The sequence below is a fragment of the Aptenodytes patagonicus genome, chromosome 1 (genome assembly GCF_965638725.1).
Source record: "Aptenodytes patagonicus chromosome 1, bAptPat1.pri.cur, whole genome shotgun sequence".
Lineage (NCBI taxonomy): Eukaryota > Metazoa > Chordata > Aves > Sphenisciformes > Spheniscidae > Aptenodytes > Aptenodytes patagonicus.
In genome coordinates, this window is record NC_134949.1 from 51997208 (window position 1) to 52020208 (window position 23001).

Sequence of the window (23001 nt, forward strand, 5' to 3'; positions counted from 1 at the left end):
GTGTCCTTGTTATAGGCAGGACACAGGGGTTTACTTTTCTGTGTGTTTCCCTAAGCCTTGTGTTAGACTACAGCATCTGGTTTTGGATGCCACACTTGGAGAGGCATAGGTAATTTAGAGACAGTCCAGAGCAGAACAAGAAGAAGAATGAGTTTAGAAAATGTAATCTTTCAGAAATATTAGAGTGTGCTAGAATTGTTTGGCCAAAATGGAGAAAATTGAGGTGGGATGGAACAGTGTTACAATGTGTAGAAGGTAGTTAATAAGAAGGTGGTGATCAGTCGTTGTTTATTCTGTTCAGAAAAGGGAAGCATATGCGGAAAAATAATGCGATTAATTTGCCAATGATTGAGACTGGACTTGGGGGAAATCTTTTGAACTCTAAGGATACTTAGGAATTGGAATAGCTACCTGGGTGGGTTGTGGAGTCTCCATTTTCTTCTTCAGTCTGTCCGTGATGATCTGGATTAACCAGAAACTGAAAATGGACAAAGTGAGCTCTTAAATCCCTTCCAGTCTTTCACTGCTGTGATTCATTTTGTGTGTGTGTGATTCTTTTTTTTTTTTTTTTTTAATGTACCAAGGAAGTTATAGACTGTGTGTCTGCCGCTTTTAAAGTTAATTACATATCTGGAATATTTTAACCCTGGACCTTTACTGAAGCATATCAGTAGCCCTGAAGAGTTAACACTTGTAAAGCTTGTTAAAATATGACCACAAAACTCTCCAGAAAATAGAAACCCAGAGATCATGTCTTATTTCAGAAATGGGAAAATATTCCTTGTGAATACTTCCAAAACTAAATACAGGATACGCAGCTTTAAGGGGTGAAGAAAGTGAATATTTTTCTTTCAGAAAATTCTGAAAAAGTGAAGTTGTTATGCACCTTGAAGCCCGTATCCCATCCCTCTCTGTGAAAACTGTCATAATTTTACAAAACTGCAACTATAATACTATATATGAACCATAGTGTATTTTCTAGCAGTTACTTTTTGTTGTTGAATTTTTCTGTTCTGAGATACTAGTAACTCTGTTCTTTAAGGATTTTCAAAAGCTGCCAAATTATTTAAAATGATTATTCAAGCCATCTTTATAAAAATGTGTTAAAAACTAGTGGTGTGTTGGTGTCCAAGTTAAATGAGTCAGACTCTGGAAAAAATAAAGCTGGCATTACTTGAGGGTTTTGTTACCAAAAGAAACATGCCCTTCCCTACTGTACTCTTGAACCTGGAAGCACAGATATTCCAGTTCCTACCCACCCTGGCTTATAATGCTGAGTAGTCAGGTTTTTTTCTTTCTCTATTTTCTTTTCCCTTTTTTTTTTTTTTAAAGTCATATGTGTGAGAGAAACTGACCTTTCAAAGTGGTACATTATTCTTTTACTCGTGCCATAAAAAAGCCAGATAAATGTTTCCTTGGAGTATACAGACCCAAGTAATATCATGTATGTATACATCTAAATCTGCCACTAGGAGTAGTTTTCAGTGTTTACAGCTCCCTTCAGGACCTACATAAAAGGCCCGTGATAAGATGTCGTAATCTCAAACGTAACCTAAAGCTTCATGATTTTCCCACTTGTTTGACCTCAGGAATCTCTGGTTGATGATACTTTCTCTGTTTGCAGGGATGTCTCGCTGTTTCTTGCCTTTGTAAGTGCACTGCTTATGCTTCCTTCGTGGTGGAAGGCGTCATCGTGGCTGCTGTGGGGACTAGTTCTGCTTGTCTATGCAGTCTTTCGAGTGTGGGGCACATGGAGGACAGCCAAGCTGCAAATGTCCCTGCGAAAATACTGTATCCAGCTGGAAGAAACAGTGGCGAATAGCCGAGCTTTTACTAATCTCGTGAGGAAAGCTCTACGACTCATTCAAGAGACTGAAGTAATTTCCAGAGGATTTACCCTGTGAGTCTATATTTCACTTTATTTAATACACAGATCCATTCAAGCCAGATGTCTTCTAAAATGGTCTTGTTACACTGTCTCCCATAACAAGTGGAATTACTGAAAAACATAATACTTAAAGCTTTTCATTTACATAAAGTAGTATAATTACCATTCATACTAAAAGTATAAATTCTAACAACTCGGTGTTAAAACCCTGCATCCTGAAGGAGAATTAAGTCTCACAAAACTCATATGCCTTTGAAATCTTCTGCTTTGCTATCAATGAAATACATGAAGAAATGGATTTTGAACCAATTTAGTTAACTATTTTGGGGAGTCATTTAGAGGGTTGTTTGTTTGAGGGTTTTTTGTATCTTATATTACCAAATCTATGTAAATAAACTGACCTGCAAGTAATCATTCATATTTTAGAAAACAAGATGACATGAAAATCATTCTATTTTTATTTAACAAATTACAGTCTGAAGTAATGAGAACACAGCAATCAGCAAAGACCATCAAAGGTCATTTCCCACCTCAAATCAAGTTTACACTACTCTCTTTTTTCTTGCATACAATTGTTGAGATGTTTAGATTCTTAAATTATTTACTGCTGAATTTGCCTCTCGTCCACTTAAGGGATGTGAAAGTGTTCCTGGTTATTTAGGTCTTGTAGCTATTTGGTAATTTTTGCTTATTTGCTATGTGAAGGACATCAGAACATGTTCAGTGTATGCAATGATCCCAAAGCCAACAGGCCCGCTTCTTTGCACTCTCATTGCCATCTATGCTTTTCTCTTGTAACAACCTATGGTTAGATATGTACCTGTGCCAGTTAGACTTAAGGTTAAAGGAGGTGGGAAATGCCAACAGCTAAAATCCAGTTGACTTCTTTCTAAAAACAAGAAAAAATTCCCTTGTGTGTACCAAGAAATTGTTTGTTCATGCCAGACCAACTATTCTGCGCTCAGGCACATGTTTTTACATGCAAGCTTGAAACTGTAGACTTAGTGTTTTGAATTAATTTTTTAGCTTGAGATACCTTCAGTATGCTTCACTGAAGAAATGTTTCATTCTGCCTTTGGAATGCATAAGCATGTCTTCAGTCTGCCTAGCTATGTGTTTTGTTTTGGTTTTTGCTGAAGAAGCATATAGTTAAGCAGTAGGCAGTCTTATCTTTGCAAACGGGTTCTTAAAAGAAATTATTGTTAGGGCTTGTCCAAATTACAGATGAGAAAAACATTTGGATTTTTTCCTGAGTTTAAGCAAACGAACTTGTGGTCAGTGTCTAAATTGCTGGTGCCTTGTTCTTTTACTACTTATCTTAGATAACAGATTAACAAAAACCAGACTGGTCTTTAAGCTGATGCTTGATCTAATAGCCTCTTCACTTAAAACTTTGGCAAGCTTTTCAAAAGACTTTGGAGTATGGATGGAGTGGGAGAAGTCTGACATTGGAACAATCGTCCAGTATGAAGAAGTCAGTGCTGTACAGGTTTTGGTTTGGTTTAGCCTGGAGGAAGTTCTAACTCAAGAGTGTCCTCTTCTGCATTCACATATGCAAGAGATGCTGCTGCACAGGGCACCATGAAATGCTTTGCTTGGGATAGCGCTTCATGTATGATCCAGAAAAATAGCTATCCCTTTTTTCTTCCAGAATTTTGCTACAATAAACCTTAGCAGAACAAAGTTTAGTATGTTCTCCTGTAGTAACCTCGTCAAAGCCTTAATGCTTGTTCAGAAAGAGTCATATGGCAATAGAAATGGTTGCAGCTGAAAAGTTAATGAGTATCTTCTTGTGTCATTGTACATCCTTGAAGGAATGGGTTTTCAACCAGGTAGCACAGCACCCTGTTCAATAATATGTATGCTGCTGTTTTAATATACTGCTAGCTCAGCATAGTTTGGACTGTGCATTAACCATATTGTGAATGGAAAGATACTGAAGCTGACATTTAAATAGTACTGAGTTCAGATTTTGGCTAGCTGTATTTAGCTAAACTCTGATATGGCAAGCCCAGGTCTGCAGCTTTGGCCTGAAGTTCCTTGTGTTCCACCGCTGGTTTTTTTTCCCCATTGCACCATCCATTGCTATGTTCTTGTAGGCTAATTTACATATGCTTTGAAATATCTATGGCTTTGCTTTATTCTACCCTATTTGCCCCTTGTTAATTGATATTTGACTATCTCTGTAAATGTTAAATTATTCTTGATGAGGTTTTGGTCAGTTGTCCACTGGTTCAGTAGTTCACTACGGTGTGGTAGTGACTGCTATATGCTTAACCAATTCAAGCATCGTTTTGCCTTCATTCCCCTCCCACCCAAAAAAACCCACAGCAGCCACTTAGAAAAAGAACTAAGAACCCTGTTAGGCCTCCCTTATATTAGCTGCTCTCAAAGGCAACTGGATATTCCAATTTCAGAATGGCCTTCAGAAGTGTTTAACGCTGCTTTTGGCATTTCAGGTATGTCTGCAGGGTACAAGCTCTGCGATGTAGAGATGGCCGAGACCTCACCAGGGTAGTTTGGATTACAGAAATTGTGTAGCCAAGGTAGGGCAGTGCTCTACTCAGGCAGAATGGCAGTATTTCTGTCTAATTGCTTCATTAGCAATTAGACAAATGAAACCTGATCATGGGTTGCAGCCTGGAATTTCCGCTGGGTAATGGAAGTATGTCCATTGTCTTGCACATTATAAAATGAAAACTGTAGAATACGTAATGAAAGGCTGCAGCAATAAGCAGCAAGTAGTTATTTCCTTGTCTGTCACTGAAATAATTAGCTTTTCTCCAAAAGGCTCCCTTTCTACTATATTTTAAACTAGAATCAAGCTCTACGAGCACATATTGGTGTATATAGCATCTTTGTAAAACTGCTTTCATGTTGGAGTGCAGTAATAGGTTTTTATTAATGTGTCTGTACAAGTTTGTTAAAAGTTGAGAGCCTATTTAAAGTTTGGCTTGTGAGATTAATGGAGAAATAATTCACTGTTCTTTACAAGTAAAATGGGTTTGGAGCAGTAGGAAAGAGGAAATTCACCCTTAACCTTTTTTTCTTCTTGCTATTTGTGGCAGATACGCAAAGCTGATAACGTTTTGTAAGTCCAATTAAAATATATACAAGATAAATGGAACATTAGGAGGTTAGGGGTATGGCATGTCTGGCACAGACATTTGTAGCAAGTTATGCTAATTTAAGATTACTGGAATAAAAAAGAATTATTTTATAAAAAAACACTGAAACAAGCCTTCCCAGAAGGAAAGCAAATTGTTTTGCTGAATACTGGCAGTACATGCTGTGCATGAGTTGTGCTATATTTGTTCTGTAAAGGAGCTGGAAATGCTTACATCACTGTAGCAGAACATAGATCTCTTTCTCTTTTTTATGGTAGAAGAATTTTGCTCCTTTTCTTTGAGCCTGCTTCTGACAATTCACCCAGGGCTTGAGTCTACAAACTGATGTGAGAGTTTATCCATAAACACTTCCAGTTGTTACCTTCAAAAGCTAGGGAAACGTTAGAGGTTGGCATGTACTACATTATATGCTGTGTTCCCTAGTGATACGTGTGGCAAGACTAGCATTTTAATTTTACTTTTAGAAATTGAAATTAACGCTGTTTGTTTTTATTTTGTTCAGATTTTAAAGTACTTTATGAGATGTTATATAAACCATTTTAATACCACTCATAGTTTAATATGGTACGCAGATATTTTAAGATGGTATTTCAGCTAGTGTATTCAATATACTGCTGTATTTGGCATGAATCTCCTTGCGTTAATCATATTTAACATACTGATATGGGTCCAGCCTTGCTCACTGTGTGGGCTGCATTGCTTTTCATATTTGACAGTGAAGGCCATAAGCTATTTCCCCTCCCGGTCAATGTGCAGCATGGTCCAGCTAAGCACATGCAGTAGGACTGATGTTTTTCCAGCAGGGTCAGGTCTGCTGGCTTAGTCAGCTCTTCAGTCAGATGGGCTACAGAAATAGTTACCAATGCAGCAACCCACCTCAGTCTTGCCAGCTACCCTGTATGCTTTTCCCTTTTAAGTGACTGTGGACATGAAATCGCCTCCTCACTGTGCACTGGGAAAGGTGAGAGCAGAAGCAGGCTTCCAGTCCCCAAACAATTCATCACAATTCATCGTCCTGTTGTCCACACTACGTCCATTCCTGAGTTGATTCTAGTAAAAACAGTCCCAGCAAGTAGAGTGCACCTAGGCTATTTTCAGTTTCTCAGTCATAGGTTTGGCATCAGACTGTACGTGAATAGATATAACTGGATATTAATCTTTTTTTTCCTTTTCTACAGCTTAACGCTACACAGACATGTTTAACATTCACCCAGTTCACAATTCAGTTTATTTCCAGATGAGGCAATTTCTTACAGTTCTAAAGCCATGTTGAAGTATATTCTAATAGGCAAATGGCACGGTTTCTTTTAAATGTATATTTACCTGAATATGTGGACACCAAAATATATTTTCAAATATGTTTGTATAGTTGCATACATAAACATGTGTTTACCTGTCAGACTCCCACAAACACAGCTGTCATTCATTGCATGGTGATAAAATCTATGTCACCACTCAAATAATATTTCTGTTGACCTAGAGAAGATTCTGCATGGAGAAGGTTGAAAGAATATAGTGTTTTGCATGAAAAACAATATGTAGTAGCACATTTTTTCTGCAAAAATTATTTAAAGAACAGATTTGCATATAAAGAGGTGTATGTTAAATATCTGTGTGTTAAAACTTCCGAAGCTTACAGTGGGCTTGTGATAGTTTTGTATCAGAGATAATGTTATGGCCTGTCTACCTTTAGTGTATCATTTTGGACAACTTTGGAGAAAACAAATGTCCTCAGGAGTTTTGCCATGGCTCAGATGAGAATAGAAAATCAGGCTGTCTACTGGGGAATCCTGGCTGCTTATCTGAAATTTTGATTAAATATATCATTGATATGATGGATTTTTTTTTTTTTTTGCTCTCATAGTTACTGAGTGGTTTGAAAAAGTTTTCTGAGTAATGGAATAAGAAAACTGATGTACTGTCTTTTAAAAATACTTTAGGACATCTGTACAGTTGTATCACATTTTACTTTTCAAGTTTGCTTGACAGGGTCAGTGCCGCTTGCCCATTTAATAAAGCTGGACAGCATCCTAGTCAGCATCTTATTGGTCTCCGGAAAGCCGTTTATCGATCTGTCAGAGCCAACTTTCGAGCTTCAAGACTGGCTACTCTATACATGCTGAAAAAATATCCTTTTTGTAAAAAACCATGGGTTCAGATATTCCACGTTACCTACCTGAAATTGTGCCAATGTTTAGAGTTAGTATGTCTAGAAACATACAATATCTAATTACCTATCTAAACAAGATAAAGAAAAGGTAGCATAGTAAATTGGGGCTTATGCTTGGTTTGGAACATTCTTAAAATTTTTGTCTTTTTGTGTACTGTGCAGTGTGAGATAAGATTCTGTGCACTGAAAACATTGTCCCAGTTACTGACACCCATGCCCTTGGTGTAAGTACTGACAATGTGTTTCATAGCCCTTCAGGATTTTGTTTTATAATTCCTCTTAGCCATTTTTTCCCTTGCACCAAAATACCCTCTTCTCTGAACAATATGGCCTTTCACTCGACATCCCCGTGTTCAAAGGTAAGTTGATTCCCTGTTTCAGACAAGCTAGGTGAAACTCTGATTACATTAATTAGCCAAAAGGCACATGTAAGAGCAAGGAGTTTCTACTCTGAATCAAAGCAGAACACTTTGTTCAGATTCCATTTTATGAAGTGTCATCTGTATTTCTTCGGTGAATTGTATACTTTCTTTAATGGCATTAGCATTTCAAGGGTTCCTTCTATGTTTATTGTACTTATTGTACTACATAGGAAATAACAATGTCTTCACCCTGTATTATAGCAAAAAATAAAACAGATATGTTCCTGATCTGAAAAAACACATGTAGGGAAACAAAAGCTGGTGGTAATGTGAGTGTTGAAAATCTGACATGACAAATTACTTGTTTTGCCTTCCTGGAACATAATATTTGACTAATATATCTTGCCTGGCAAATGGATGGATATATTGAGTGATGATGTGTACACACACAGAGGCACACACAAAGCTACAAGTGCGTGCATTCCCTTTGAAGGAAATGAGTATTTCTTTGCAAAATAATAACTTGTGTGGGGATAGGCATCCTCATTCTGGGCTCAAGACTTCACTCTTAGCTCTGAGGAATGAGGTGGATTTGCTATGTAAAGAAAGAAAAAAATACTCTGACTGGTTCAGACACATTGATAAGAGCAACTGATACCTAGCTTGGAAATAATCAAGAATCACTTCTAAGAACATGGGAAGAGAGATCTGAAGATAGGCTCAGTTAACATGGCCTCCCCAAATATCCTCCAGCATGAAAAAAGTCAGTCCAGCAGTGGTTATGACAGGTGTGTAGATTGTTGCTGTGGCTGGGGAAGTTACAGGTTCAAGGAATGTTGGTGTATATTACACTGTCCACTAGTTTTGTAACTGCTAAACTTAAGGAATAGCTTTTAAATTAAGGAATGGGAGATAAGAAAGTTTTGTTTACTTTGGATAATTAGACATTTATATCTGTCTTTGAAAAATGTTTAAGATGGAAGTTCCATTATACCAAATTATCATGCAGATATCACAGTAGTAAGGGCCAGCAGAAATAAATGGCCAAAAAATTTATTGAAGTTGCGTGTATATAGATAGGTTCTTGATAAATGGAAAGAGAAGCATTATTTTTGTACAGAACATAGTGGCAAAAACAGTGGTAGCATGTGAGCTGAGATGCAGGCTGGGCCAATTCTGCGGTGCATGAAAACTGAAAGTAAGGAATTTAAATGTAAGGAAGGTGAGTAAAGGATTCCTCCTCCCCACCAGGGTAATTAAGAGCAGCTTTAAGGTAGTTCCAAGTTGCCTTAGTTTGAATTTTTCCCTGTGTACCGTGAATGCCTGAAAATGTTATGTGTATTACATGGGTACTGATGGCAAGGAGCATCTTTCAAATAGGTTCCAGTGCCTTGTGCAATTAAATAGTTCTCTTATGCTGGAGGGGCCAAAGATTCCTTCATGTCGAAAGCATTCACATCTGCCACTTGTGACAACTTTAATACCCTTGTCCATCATCAGATTGTTAGCACAAATCTGGCCTACAGCAAGGAGAAGGAGCTGGAGAGATTAAATAAAGGAGTGAGGTGATAAATTGAAGGAAAGGAATGTTGATAAATTAAAGGAAAGGCACTTCCATCCAAAGCCTGGAAATGAAATCCCAATTCTGACTTTTATAGTTCTTTTTAGTAAGTTCTGCTTTGCACAAAATCAGAAGATACTCTCGATTTTAACTCCTCTAGGTTATCTGAGTATGAATTAATGAATTGCTATTTGAAATTTGCTTTTTCTGAGCCTTAAGAGAGACATGAATCTAGTAGCACTATTAGTGATTTACACTGGCAACAGCAAAACAAAATGCTTTTATTAGAGAAAAAGATATTAGAGAAACATTCCAAATATTTAAAATTTGGATTAATATTACAAAATGACATAAAACCCCCAAAACCTATTTTCCCTGGTTAGTCATAATACTTTTCAAATAAACGTTTTTTGTTTTACTGAATATTGCTTTGTATTTTTGTTGCAGAGCAGATGTATCTCTGTATTTAGGCAAGTGAAAAACTGAGTTATTTTTGCTTGGAACAATTTTCAATAGGAATTTAATATACAAAACACCTCGTAGTCTCAAGGGCAACAAAAATTGAATCTTCCCAGCTAATACACTAAAGATCAAATATTAGTTCCATTTTAACTGACGGCTAACCATTCTTTAGGACGATTTTTCTCTTTAAAGAATAAGGAAGTAGTAATTTCTTAAGAGTGTGAGCAAATACACAGGACAGGCACTGCTTTGAACCATGGAGTGTGCATTTCATGGAAACATTTATGTGCATGTATAAATGGGAAATAAACTTCCATATTACAGCTTGCTTTCCTTGGTTGATGGTATTCAGTTGATACTGCAACGTGGGCATGATACTTGTCATTCAACAACAGTGGTGAGCTTTTGACTCCAGAGATCCTTTCTGTGTGATGTCCAGTTATCAAAAGAAGGTCCTCGTCTGTGACTGGGCCTTCTCGGTGGTATACGGGCCTACAAAAGGATGATAATGTGAAGTATGTCCTATTTTCCTTCATCCTTGTGTTTCTTATAATAAACCTGGAAATCTGAGATTGAAGTTTATAATGCAGTGAAGATAATTATTGCCTTAAGGCTATGGTAAACATGTCTTGAACTGAGACGTGTATTATTAGATATAATGGTTAAAGTATTGTAGAAAATGGTATCAAATTTACTACTGTAGTAAAAGGTATACTTTGATTTAAGCTTTCATTTAAAACATTCTTATATATTCAGAATTTAGTAGAAATATCTGCAGCTGAATTATTTTTCAAGCTTACTATGTCAGAACATCCTGTTCAAAAATAATTTGCAACAAGATCAATTTACTCGTTTATGGTTTAATAAGGACTGATAATTTTCTCTACTTTGAAAATATGTATTTATATGGCCTTAACAAAATCAGCCAAAAAGCCTCTTATAGGAACTGTTTTCTAAGACAGGTTGCATGTATGTAATGTTAAGTCAAAAAAGTGTTCAGAAATAAACAAAATCTATTTCAATGGGTTATTTTTTTCCCAGAAAAAGTCATTTCAGTGAATGATGTTGTACAGACATACATATGTTTGAGCTAAATTCTACTGTGAATTTTCATACTTACATTGGTTTAGATCTAGACCTTTAAACCTATACAGTGAAATACAGAAATGTTTAATCTTAAAGAGATTTATAGATTTGTATCTATACTGGAGAAGGGTATCCAGTATCCAGTTCCTGAGAGAATTAGCTGTGCTGGAGGTGATTTGTGGTGACCTGAGCAATGAACAGCTATCCAAAGATCCAGATGAAGTCAAGTGCACATGACCCATGTGGCGGAAGTTTATAAGGAGCGCACCATCATCATATGCCAACTCATTGGCAGTGATGACCTGGAAAGATGGAGAGGAACAAACGGTGGATGAATTGGCTGGTCAACTCCGGCAATACAAAGAACGTCTCTCATCTTCCCTCATCTCGGCTGTGGAGAAACCGTCCCGGGAGTTCCAGCGATTCAAAGAGGATAGGTCCTACTCCCCACCTGTACAGACCAATATCTCGGCTATTAGGAGTCAGCATTCTTTTGCTCAAGAGAGAGAGTATAAAGGGTACACACCACGGGGCACCCTATGGTTTTACCTGCGTGACCATGGAGAGGACATGAGGAAGTGGGATGGAAAACCTACCTCAGCCCTAGAGGCACGGGTACGCGAGTTGCAAGGGAAAACAATCACAGAAGGGTGTTCTTCCAGGAAAATTGCTGCTCCGGTTTCCAGCGGGCAGTTCCCCAGACAGAGTAGAAGGGCTGATCTTACTTCTGATCTTAATGAAGGGACTTCTGACTCATGTTTACAAGAAATGAGAAACGAGTACTGTGATGAGTACTAGAGCAGGCCCTGCCTCCAGCCAGGGGGAGGAAAGGGACAACCAGGTTTACTGGACTGTGTGGATTCGGTGGCCTGGCACATCAGACCCACAGGAGTATAAGGCTCTAGTAGACACCAGTGCACAGTGTACCTTAATGCCATCAAGCTATATAGGGGCAGAACCCATCTGTATTTCTGGGGTGATGGGGGGATCCCAACAGCTAACTGTTTTGGAAGCCGAAGTAAGTCTAACTGGGAATGGGTGGCAGAAGCACCCCATTGTGACTGGCCCAGAGGCTCCGTGCATCCTTGGCATAGACTACCTCAGGAGAGGGTATTTCAAGGACCCAAAAGGGTACCAGTGGGCTTTTGGTATAGCTGCCTTGGAGACGGAAGAAATTAAACAGCTGTCCACCTTGCCTGGTCTCTTGTAGGACCCCTCTGCTGTGGGGTTGCTGAAGGTCGAAGACCAACAGGTGCCAATCGCTACCACCACGGTGCACTGGCAGCAATATCGCACCAACCGAGACTCCCTGATTCCCATCCATGAGCTGATTCATCGACTGGAGAGCCAAGGAGTGATCAGCAAGACTCGCTCACCCTTTAACAGTCCCAGCTGGCCAATGTGAAAGTCTAATGGAGAGTGGAGACTGACAGTAGACTATCGTGGCCTAAATGAAGTCATGCCACCGCTGAGTGCTGCTGTGCCGGGCATGCTAGAACTTCAATACGAACTGGAGTCAAAGGCAGCCAAGTGGTATGCCACAATTGATATTGCTAATGCGTTTTTCTCAATCCCTTTGGCAGCGGAGTGCAGGCCACAGTTTGCTTTCACTTGGAGGGGCGTCCAGTACACCTGGAACCGACTGCCCCAGGGGTGGAAACACAGCCCTACCATTTGCCATGGACTGATCCAGACTGCAGTGGAACAGGGTGAGGCTCCGGAACACCTACAATACATTGATGACATCATTGTGTGGGGCAACACAGCAGGGGAAGTTTTTGAGAAAGGGAAGGAAATAGTCCAAATCCTGCTGAAGGCCGGGTTTGCCATAAAACAAAGTAAGGTCAAGGGACATGCACAGGAGATCCAGTTTTTAGGAATAAAATGGCAAGATGGACGTCGTCAGATCCCAATGGATGTGATCAACAAAATAACAGCCATGTCTCCACCAACTAGCAAAAAGGAAACACAAGCTTTCTTAGGCGTCGTGGGTTTTTGGAGAATGCATATTCCAAATTACAGTCTGATTGTAAACCCTCTCTTTCAAGTGACCCAAAAGAAGAACGATTTCAAATGGGGCCCTGAGCAACGACAAGCCTTTGAACAAATTAAAGAGGAGATAGTTCATGCAGTAGCCCTGGGGCCAGTCCGGGCAGGGCAAGATGTAAAAAATGTGCTCTACACCACAGCCGGGGAGATTGGCCCTACCTGGAGCTTCTGGCAGAAAGCACCTGGGGAGACTCAAGGTCGACCCCTAGGGTTTGGGAGTCGGGGGTACAGAGGATCCGAGGCCCGCTATACTCCAACTGAAAAAGAGATATTGGCAGCATATGAAGGGGTTCGAGCTGCTTCGGAAGTGATCGGCACTGAAGCACAGCTCCTCCTGGCACCCCGACTGCCGGTGCTGGGCTGGATGTTCAGAGGGAGGGTCCCCTGTACACATCATGCAACTGATGCTACGTGGAGTAAGTGGGTCACACTGATCACACAACGGGCTCAAATAGGAAACCCCAGTCGCCCAGGAATCCTGGAAGTGATCATGGATTGGCCAGAGGGCAGAGATTTTGGAATGTCGCCAGAGGAGGAGGTGACGCGTGCTGAGAAGGCTCCAATGTATAATAAACTACTAGAAAATGAGAAGCAATATGCCCTGTTCACTGATGGGTCCTGTCGTCTTGTGGGAAAGCATCGGAGGTGGAAAGCTGCTGTATGGAGTCCTATGCGACAAGTTGCAGAAACTGCTGAAGGAGAAGGTGAATCGAGCCAATTTGCAGAAGTAAAGGCCATCCAGCTGGCTTTAGACATTGCTGATGGAGAAAAGTGGCCAGTGCTCTGTCTCTATACTGACTCATGGGTGGTGGCAAATGCTCTGTGGGGGTGGTTGCAGCAATGGAAGCAGAGCAACTGGCAGCGCAGAGGCAAACCCATCTGGGCTGCCGCATTGTGGCAAGATACTGCTGCCCTGGTGGGGAACCTGGTTGTAAAAGTCCGTCACGTAGATGCTCATGTACCCAAGAGTCAGGCTACTGAAGAACATCAAAACAACCAGCAGGTGGATGAGGCTGCTAAGATTGAAGTGGCTCAGGTGGATCTGGACTGGCAACAGAAGGGTGAATTATTTCTAGCTCAGTGGGCCCATGACACCTCAGGTCACCAAGGAAGAGATGCAACATACAGATGGGCTCGTGATCGAGGGGTGGACTTGACCATGGACACTATTGCACAGGTTATCCATGAATGCGAAACATGCGCTGCAATCGAACAAGCCAAGCGGTTAAAGCCTCTTTGGTATGGAGGACGATGGCTGAAATATAAATATGGGGAGGCCTGGCAGATCGATTATATCACGCTCCCACAAACCCGCCAAGGCAAGCGCCACGTGCTTACAGTGGTGGAGGCAACCACCGGATGGCTGGAAACACATCCCGTGCCCCATGCCACCACCCGGAACACTATCCTGGGCCTTGAAAAGCAAGTCCTATGGCGACATGGCACCGCATCGGTTGGTGGGTGGTGAGCAATTGCATTGTGCATCACTTGCTTTGTGTATTATTATTATTGTTATTATTATATCATGATTATTATTGTTATTATTATTTTATTTCAATTATTAAACTGTTTTTATCTCAACCCACGAGTTTTTCTCACTTGTACTCTTCCAATTCTCTCCCCCATCCCACCGGGGGGGCGCAGGGAGGAGTGAGCAAGCGGCTGTGTGGAACTCAGTTGCCGACTGAGGTTAAACCACAACAACTAAGTAAAAATAAATAAGTATAAACATCTGAATTAAATACAGATTTTATAGCCATCAGTATTTCTCCTACCAAAATATCTGCAGCAAATCAGGTTTTTATGTTAATGTATGTCTCAAATGTGTTAGAGGGAGATCTGTCGGAGGAACCTGTTACAGAGAATTAAAAATCTTAATTCACAGTTTTATTCATGGTGATACAAATTGCATAAACTTGATACGTTATCATTACTTCAATAAAACTAGAAGTTTAGCAGTACTTGCTTGTGGCTTTTAGCTAGACAGCTGCCTTCAGTGAGTAGAATAAATTAATACTGTCTTAATTAAAATTTGTTCCCATGTAAAATAGAAAAAAAATGCAATTATACTTTAGCCTTATACCAGGCGTTTGTATCAAACTTGGTGGATCAGTGATTTAATGGGGTGGAAAGTCATATTCCTTACATTTTACATGAAGGGACAGTTGGGTACTTGCAGAAACAATTCAGCATTTTCTCATGCCGTTCTTATTCTGATTTGTTCATATCGGCAAGAGTACGTTGCTCAAAATCATAGAAGAAAAAGTCAGAAGGGAGAAAAGAGAAGAGTATTTCTCTTTTAATCTGGAAGATAAGGGTGTAGCAGGATGAAATGGCTGAAAGCTTAAACTAGAAATTAGGCATTTTGGGTTAAGTATTTAGAGGATATTGCGCAGACCAGTGTCATGGTTTAACCCCAGTTGCAACCGAGCACCAGACAGCTGCTCGCTCACCCTCCCCCTGCCTCCCCATGGGATGAGGGGAGAGAATCGGAAAAGCAAAAGTAAGAAAACTCATGGGTTGAGGTAAGAACAGTTTAATACTTGAAATAATAAGATGATAATAATAACAACAACAACAACAACAATAATAAATTGTAATGGAAAGTAAAACAACGAGAGAGAGAGGAACAAAACCCCGGGAGGAAAAAAAAAAATGAGGTGATGCAACCACTCACCGACCAACGCTCAGTCAGTCCCCGAGCAGCGGCCCCCCCCGCCAGCTTTCCCCAGTTTATGTACTGAGCATGACGTCACATGGTATGGAATGTCCCTTTGGCCAGTTTGGGTCAGCTGTCCTGGCTGTGCCCCCTCCCAGCTTCTTGTGCCCCTCCAGCCTTCTCAGTCGGTAGAGCACGGGGAGCTGAAAAGTCCTTGACTTAGTATAAACACTGCTTAGCAACAACTAAAACATTGGTGTGTTATCAACATTATTCTCATCCTAAATCCAAAACACAGCACTGTACCAGTTACTAGGAAGAAACTTGACTCTATCCCAGCTGAAACCAGGACAACCAGTCACTACTAGCGCAACAAATCTGCACTGTGCTCCATTGAATTGTGTAATAACTCAGGCAATACTTCAGTCAGCGTGCTAGTTGCTTAATATTTTTATACTTAAGAGCCTTGTGGGTTCTGCGTCATGGGACTCTATGGTTTATTCACTGATTTAATTATATGCAAGCTGGATGGAGGAAATTTTGTAGCTTATGTTACTGGATGACGTTAATAGTCTCATCCTCAGCTGGTGCAAGATGGTGTGATACTCCGTTTCCATTGAACTATATTGATAGGTGGGACCTGGGCATTGGACCATATAAACTGAAAAAACTTTAATTTTGTTGTAAGTGTAAGGTGTCGTTCTCTGATGGCAAGGCATAAACAGTGTTATAAAAACAGACATTGGATGGCAGTACTTTGAACTGAATGATATCTTACCCCATTAAGGTGGAATGGACATAAAATGCATTCTATGTCTTTGAGATGTACTGAGCACACAGGGAAACTTGCAAATTTCCTCTAGTAAATCTAGTAAAAAATTGTTCCTTCTCCTCTGTAAAAATTTAGTTACTGCATCATGCAATGTTAGAAAAACATACCTTTTAACTTGGGAAAGAGAAAGCTCACACAAGAAAACAGTAAGCTGAACAAAAAGTAGTACCCTCTTTGGTTCATAAAAGCCTAAATCAGAAATCCGATGCTGGAAGGTCTGAGTAAAGATACTTGGGCATTTTTCAGTGCGATGTTTCCTCCTTGACCAGCCAGTTCATCACATGCTTAGCTCATCCCTTCCCACCTGGTGAGCAGGTGAGAATTCTATAAAAGAGCAGCTTGGATTTCACAGGGATATTGTGAGGCCCTCCTGTTAGATCTTTAGCTGGGAATGTGCTTTTGAAGAGCAAAGTATGACTATTAAAACTGTTACGTACAGGGGTACATTAGTGTTCTTGCTTTTCTATAGGTAAATAAATTGGCCTCCTGACAGAGGTTAGACATTCACTGTACAGATGTTTTATTCTGGACTTGACAGTTTATTATTAAGTAGCTTTGCCTTCTCTTCTTCCAAGCTAATAAGGAATGTAAGTTAAACAGAGGAATGAAATATTTTCACAAAGACACAGAAAAATTAAACTAACCTAAGGTTAGTTACTGTATTTTGGCTTTCATAGTGTCGTGGTTTAACCTCAGTCGGCAGCTGAGCACCACACAGCCGCTCGCTCACTCAAAAACATTAGCACTAAAAATACTTGCCTTTTAGAGCAAAGTGCATGAAGGAAGTGTATTCGTGTATACGTATATGTTTGTGTGTATGTCTTTAAACTTTCTAAAGGTTTAGTCCTTAGGAAGCTAATGGGGGCATGGGATCAGTTCTCTGCTTTCATCTGTCACATAGAAATGGGAGTGGGAGGGCTGCAATGGAGCCAGGCGAGGCCGGAGGTGCGGGAGTCCACGGGGAATCCTTAGCTGAGACATAGTATTGGTAAGTGGCTCCTTTGATCAAACCACTCATTTGAGATGTTGCCTGGAATTTTTTTTTAGCATGGCTTAGAAATTCATGTGTGTCCAGACTGCTTTTTATGGTGTTCATGCTGTTGGAAATGTCTTGTTGCGGGAAAAGATTAACAAGGAGTATAATTAGTCTCTGAGATAACTGGTCCTGAAGGGTTTTGACCAGACTTTTCAATCTCTGATGGAGTCACCATCCTCATCCCATGTGCTCCATCTGCTGGGCATGCTGTCAGGTTAACTTAGAATAGACACCGTTTATGTGAGGCAGCTGTTGGTGGCAACAATAATATTCTGTTCCTAATTAAATTCCATTGCAGATTTTTGTCTGAACACTTAATAGACTGCTTTCTTCCTGGACTTTGGGGAGAAATTAGGGAGAAATGTGTTTGTTTGTTTAGAGCCTGGACATTTCGCATTGCTGTTTCCTGGGATGCAGAATATTTTTTTTTTAATGCAACGTTCTTCTTCTCAAGTGGTAAAAATTTTCTTGAGCAAATCACTTTTACAAGTTCAATCCCGTGAGAATTTAGCACGTGGAAAATTTGGGAGTGAAAGCGGGTGGAACTTGTAACTTCCCCAGAAAACATACTAGTTGGACAAGAGACAAGTGCTTCTAATCAGCTTTATGTGCCCCAAGAGATGAGAGCATTCAGTTTGTAAATCGAAATATAAATGAAAGAAACCATAGTTTAAATTAAGGCCTTATTTTCATGAATGCTTTACAAATATCTTCTTCTATATATATTTCTGTGGAACAAATGTGCTTATGACCATAAGTTGTACGTTTCTGTTTTAAAGCAAATTTTACTATTTTGTGACTGGGTTACTATCCAAAATGTGCAGAAATCTTGATCTGTTCCTCCTCCCCCTTCCCCAGCATGAGGTTAGCCTAAAATTAATGCTATTTTAAAGTAAACGCTGCCTAGTCTATGAATTATTTTTATCTGTCTTCTGGTATCGGTTATGTTGTGCTTGCTTCCTACTTTTTAAGCATTTCTGAGGACTGGAAATGTACATTTTCCTACTCAGAATTTAAATGTGCTGAATAGTGTTGATAGATAACAGTTCACTGCTGTTCCTGCCAAGATCATGGTGGCTTTACAGCGATGTCATCAATAAAATTAATGGTATGACAATCGGGGAACTCCTGTTCTTCACGGTACTATCTGAAATGTCAAAGAGCAGTTATTGTAGAGATCTCTGAGCGGTCTCTCCACAGGCAGAACTCGCAGGGAATTCCCATCATCCTGAGTTTGGTCTATAACGTAGGCTACCTTTGAAACTTAAAATTGCACAATTGTTCTCCTCTTTCCTCTGTTAAATATGTGATTTCTGGTTTAAGATTGACATGAGCTACTGCTTAGAAACTTAATATTTAAAGATAAGATAGTTTCCTCACTTGAAAGGGATGCAGGGATTTTTCATCGGTCTGTTTTGTTTCTTTTTATGTGTTTGTATTTAGACGTAGGTGTTTTGTCAATGTATTATCTCTCATCCTTCTAAGAGCCTTTAAAACTTGTGCTCTGAATAAGGCTTGCAAAACGTTCGATTAAACAGGATTCAGGTGGATTTGGGTGGAATGTATGTGCTTCATACAAATTGCCAGAAAGAAGAAATGTTATTAGGTGTTTTTTCCTTTTCTGTGTGTTTAATGCAAAAGTTGCTTTGTTAACCACCTTAACTCCAGCTAAACCTACCCTCTGAACTCAGAGAGTGACAACGTGACCAGCTACATCTGTGTAGTCCCCTTTAAGGAGCTGGGTCTGGGACTGAGCGAAGAGCAGGTCTCTGAAGAGGAGGCACACAATCTAACCGATGGCTTCAGCTTGCCTGCACTCAAGGTAACCTCTCCTAGAAGGACATAGGCATCCATGCAGGCTCCTGCTGAAAATCTCTTTCAGTTGTCATGAAGCCCTGTGGCTTGTACGTACTAGCCTGTAGTAACACAGTCAACTGAGGGGGAGATGTAATCAGTCTCATATCATGTGTTTCTACATTTACTGGCATTTAGGTGATTTCTTTTTGCATGTAGTTGAAGAGAAGTTGCACAATGCAACATTAGGCTTTTTTTCTGCAAATCATGTAAATTCAAGTCAGTGTTTCATAATCAGCTTGATCAATCTCCTTCTTAAACATGATTTTTTGCTCTCTGATTTCACTTGATCCCAGCTGAATAAAATAATTTCCAGATTTGTACTTACATCTTTTTTAGCTAATCTCTTGACTTGAATAAAAAGAGAGGTCAGAAGATATAAATTAGTTGTAATTGCCAAAGGGAATAGCTGCATTTGGTTAAACTGGGGAGTAGAAATCATAAGCTTGGACCCCTGCTGCCATGAGCCAGTGCGGTTCTTTGATCTTTGAAAAACATTTAACTGAACAGAATGACAACCATATAATGGCCTTTTTATCTATTTTGTTTTGAGATGTTAGGTATTTTTAATTTGCATGAGTCAATGTTTGCAATTGGAAAGAAGATCTAATTTGAATGCAAGCCTTCTACACTCTAGTGGTTTTCTGCCAAGGCAGTTCCCTTTTAACATTATTTTTTTAATGGAAAATTCCGTTATTATGTGACTTCTGTGTTTCTGTGGGGTTGGCTTTTGTTGCATTTTATTCACTTAATTCCTAGACCTTGACTTCTTTTGTTCTGACGGTAAATGTTACCAGTAATAGTGATTGCTAAGCTCTGAGGCTTTGTCTAATTAGTCATAAGCTAAGAGCTACATCAGATGTAAGCTTTTGGGATTTTTTTCTTGCCTTTTCATTAGCTGAAGTTTTAATTGCAACCATGCAAACCCACTTATTTACCCGCTTCTTTTTAAGCACAAGAAGCCAGTTAGAGGTGCCCAAGCTTGTAAGCTAAGTCTTTGTTTACCTGCAGTTTGCAGTAATTTAACTGAAATCCATTTTAGTTAAACTGGTTGGGATGCTTTCTGGGTACAGTTAAGCTCACAACTAGTAAATTTCAGTTTACGTTAACTCATAACAGACAGTGATGTAGGCTGGGTGTGGTGTAGTTGAACCAAGCTAAGTTAACATAAATCAGTCTTAAGCAGATTCCTCCATAGATAATAAAATAGATATACTTCGATAACCTTGGGACATATTTGCGTTGCCAGCCCTGGATTTATGTGCAGTCCTCTTCAGGGTTTTTTTTAATTTGAGAGAACTTGTCTTTATATTAAGATGCAGGTAGAATACAGACGTGTATCCAGATTTAGTTAATATTTTAATTTTCATTCAAGCCCAGGTCTAGGCCAAATGACAAATGTAGCCTATGTCTTTTGGCTACCTTGTCCTTGAACTAAACCAATTTAAAGAGTGAAAATTTATGACTTAAGAAAAAATACCGATTCAAGCTGAGGAGAGCCAGTTGGATGTTTTGGGTGAAGTTTAAGTGTCAGTAAAAATCATCAGAAGTCATTGGCAGAGGAAGCTATTTGCAACCCTACATACATCTGGAATTTCCTTTTCTCTCATCATCATGCCTTTTTTCAGGTAGGTTTTGGATTATTATTATTATCAGTTCCTGAAGTCCACTACTTTTGTGTGCTACTTTTTCACTGCTTCTGCCTTATGTCTGGTGGAAGGGGTTGGTCGTCTTTTGTGCTTATTATAGCATGAGCTCTTGACTGTCTATCCAGAGCACCACACCTTCAGGAACATTTGGGTGATTGCTGCCCATTTGTTTGCTTTTTATTTTAGCACCCAGCCAAATCACAGTCTTGCATGTGTGCCCAAAATTGATTTCATATCATTCTGTGTTCTTTCTTCTCATAACCATCTTTTGTAAATTGAGAAATTTTTTTTTCTTTTGGAATATTTTATCAGTTTGCATCCAAGTATTTTTTATATACACTTGGGGTATATCAGACCACATCTATCTGAAGGCATTTAAATTTTTGTGTTACTATTCTGAATGTTTTGCTCTTGATTGTTTGCACACTGGAAAAAGCTGCTACTTGTCCATAGTAGTATGAGTACAAAGATGTAAATATATTATTTCAAATCCTGTAGATCCAAAATCTCAGAACAAGTAAATTATTAGACCTGTTCTGTAGCTGACGGGGGTGGAAAAAAGCATGATGAGTAATTACTTTGTCTTCCTCGGTCTGGAATGCTTGAGAACAGATTTCAGACTACACCTCATAGTCACCTACAGTTGATCCCTTTTAATAAGGGCCAGTATTGCAGAGAAAAGTGTCATAACCTTTCCTTTTCATTTGCGAGATATAAGATGCTACTGTTCTGTCATGGTCTACCGAGCCAAGAGTCTTCTCTAAACTGAGAAAACAGTTCATTTCATTGGAAATGAAAGTTCTCAAGAAATTGAAATTGTGGGTTTCAGATGGACTGACCTCTTTTATACCATATATAACATTGTGAATCGATTCATTTCTTACAAGCCTTTCCCTCCTTAGTGGTAATAGTGAAAATTCTGACTTTGGCTGAAAAAATAATTAAGTTAGCTCAGCTTTCTTCAGATGTAGAATGTTTTTTATTGAAGTACAGTGCAATTAGACTTGTGTTTCAAGGTTGAGCATGGGGCAAAGCAGTAGTTAGTAGATAATAGAAATGATAGCTTGGCATTATAAAGGAAAAAACATCTTCGCTGCCACTGGAATTTTGGCAGTCCTTTATGAGCTGTAGGGTATGTGGAGATTATAGCAAATAATGAAACTGCTGATGACAATATGAGTTTTTAGGCCTCTGACAACCTTCTGAGCATAATTGCATATAATATCCTTCATCGCGGAATTAACAGTCACCTAAGGTTCACAAGATCTGAACCTCACATGGTCTGGGATACCCTTCAAAAACATTCAGCGGATTTTTGCAGTTTTTCAAAGTTCCTGTTGCTGGCCGAGGAATGTTTTCCCATGGTGTATCTGTACATTTACTTTGGAGGCTGGCTGTCTTCCCAGGTGCACAGAGCTAACCCTACCCTGTTTTGCAGGTCCTCTTTCAGCTCTGGGTAGGGCAGAGTTCAGAATTCTTCAGGAGGCTGTTGCTGCTCCTCTCCCCAGCCAACGCATCCCCCAAGCCCTTGGTCTCCCCTGAACGGCTGCCTCATCATATCTTGTCTGATGTGACTCAAGGCCTACCTCATACACATGCTGCCTGCTTAGAGGAGCTTAAGCGAAGCTATGAGTTTTATCGGTACTTTGAAACTCAGCATCAGCCGGGTTTTGAACGGCCAACCAGAACAAAGCAGAAGTCAAGAGAGCTGAACAGTCTTCAGACAGCGGTACGCAGCTTGCAGCTTCATCTCAAGGCACTGCTCAATGAGTAAGTTTACACATGAATGAAGAGAATATGCCTGTAGGAAGAAGGCTTCAGACTTGAGTTCTTTGGGTTGTCAGCTTGTATGCCAGATTAAAAACAAAAAAGGTGGATACATATAGTCATTGGAGCCATAGACATATCTTCACATAGTATGGGGTCAAAGATCCTTGGTTCAGTATGGAATCTGATATTGTTTCCTGGTTATTCTTTAAGTATCTGGTGAAAATTCAAAGCTAAGCAGTGCATTAAGATCTTGCCTCGCTTTTGTCACTGCCTTGAAAAAATCTGAAAACATACTTATCTTTCATTGATTTTGCAACATACCAAATGCTTTATAAGAAAGTTCAGCTTGTAGCATCCACCTAGTAAATATTTTTAAAGATTTGTCACTGCCTTGGTGAAATAGTTTAAACTGTCCTACTCCTTTAATCTTACATGTAAGAATTGCTCTAATGAATGCAGGTGAGCAATGTATCTTGATGTCGAGAAAAGGATCTT

The 23001-nt window shown here is 39.6% G+C and overlaps 1 protein-coding gene across 7 annotated transcripts in view; it reads left to right on the top strand.

Moving 5' to 3' along the window:
* VEZT (vezatin, adherens junctions transmembrane protein) overlaps positions 1–23001 on the top strand; it is an 88751-nt gene that overhangs the window by 28443 nt on the left and 37307 nt on the right. For 5 of the 7 annotated variants that reach the window (XR_012995037.1, XM_076334801.1, XM_076334755.1 and 2 more), the window contains exons 5-8: positions 1625–1900; positions 6994–7143; positions 18908–19055; positions 22175–22506. Coding sequence is in view for 6 of the 7 variants with exons in the window: in XM_076334801.1 (XP_076190916.1) it covers positions 1625–1900; positions 6994–7143; positions 18908–19055; positions 22175–22506 (906 nt within the window). In the remaining variant the exon portion in view is untranslated. The remainder of the gene's footprint in view (positions 1–1624; positions 1901–6993; positions 7144–18907; positions 19056–22174; positions 22507–23001) is intronic. The other 2 variants (XM_076334772.1, XM_076334808.1) reach the window with 1 other exon arrangement.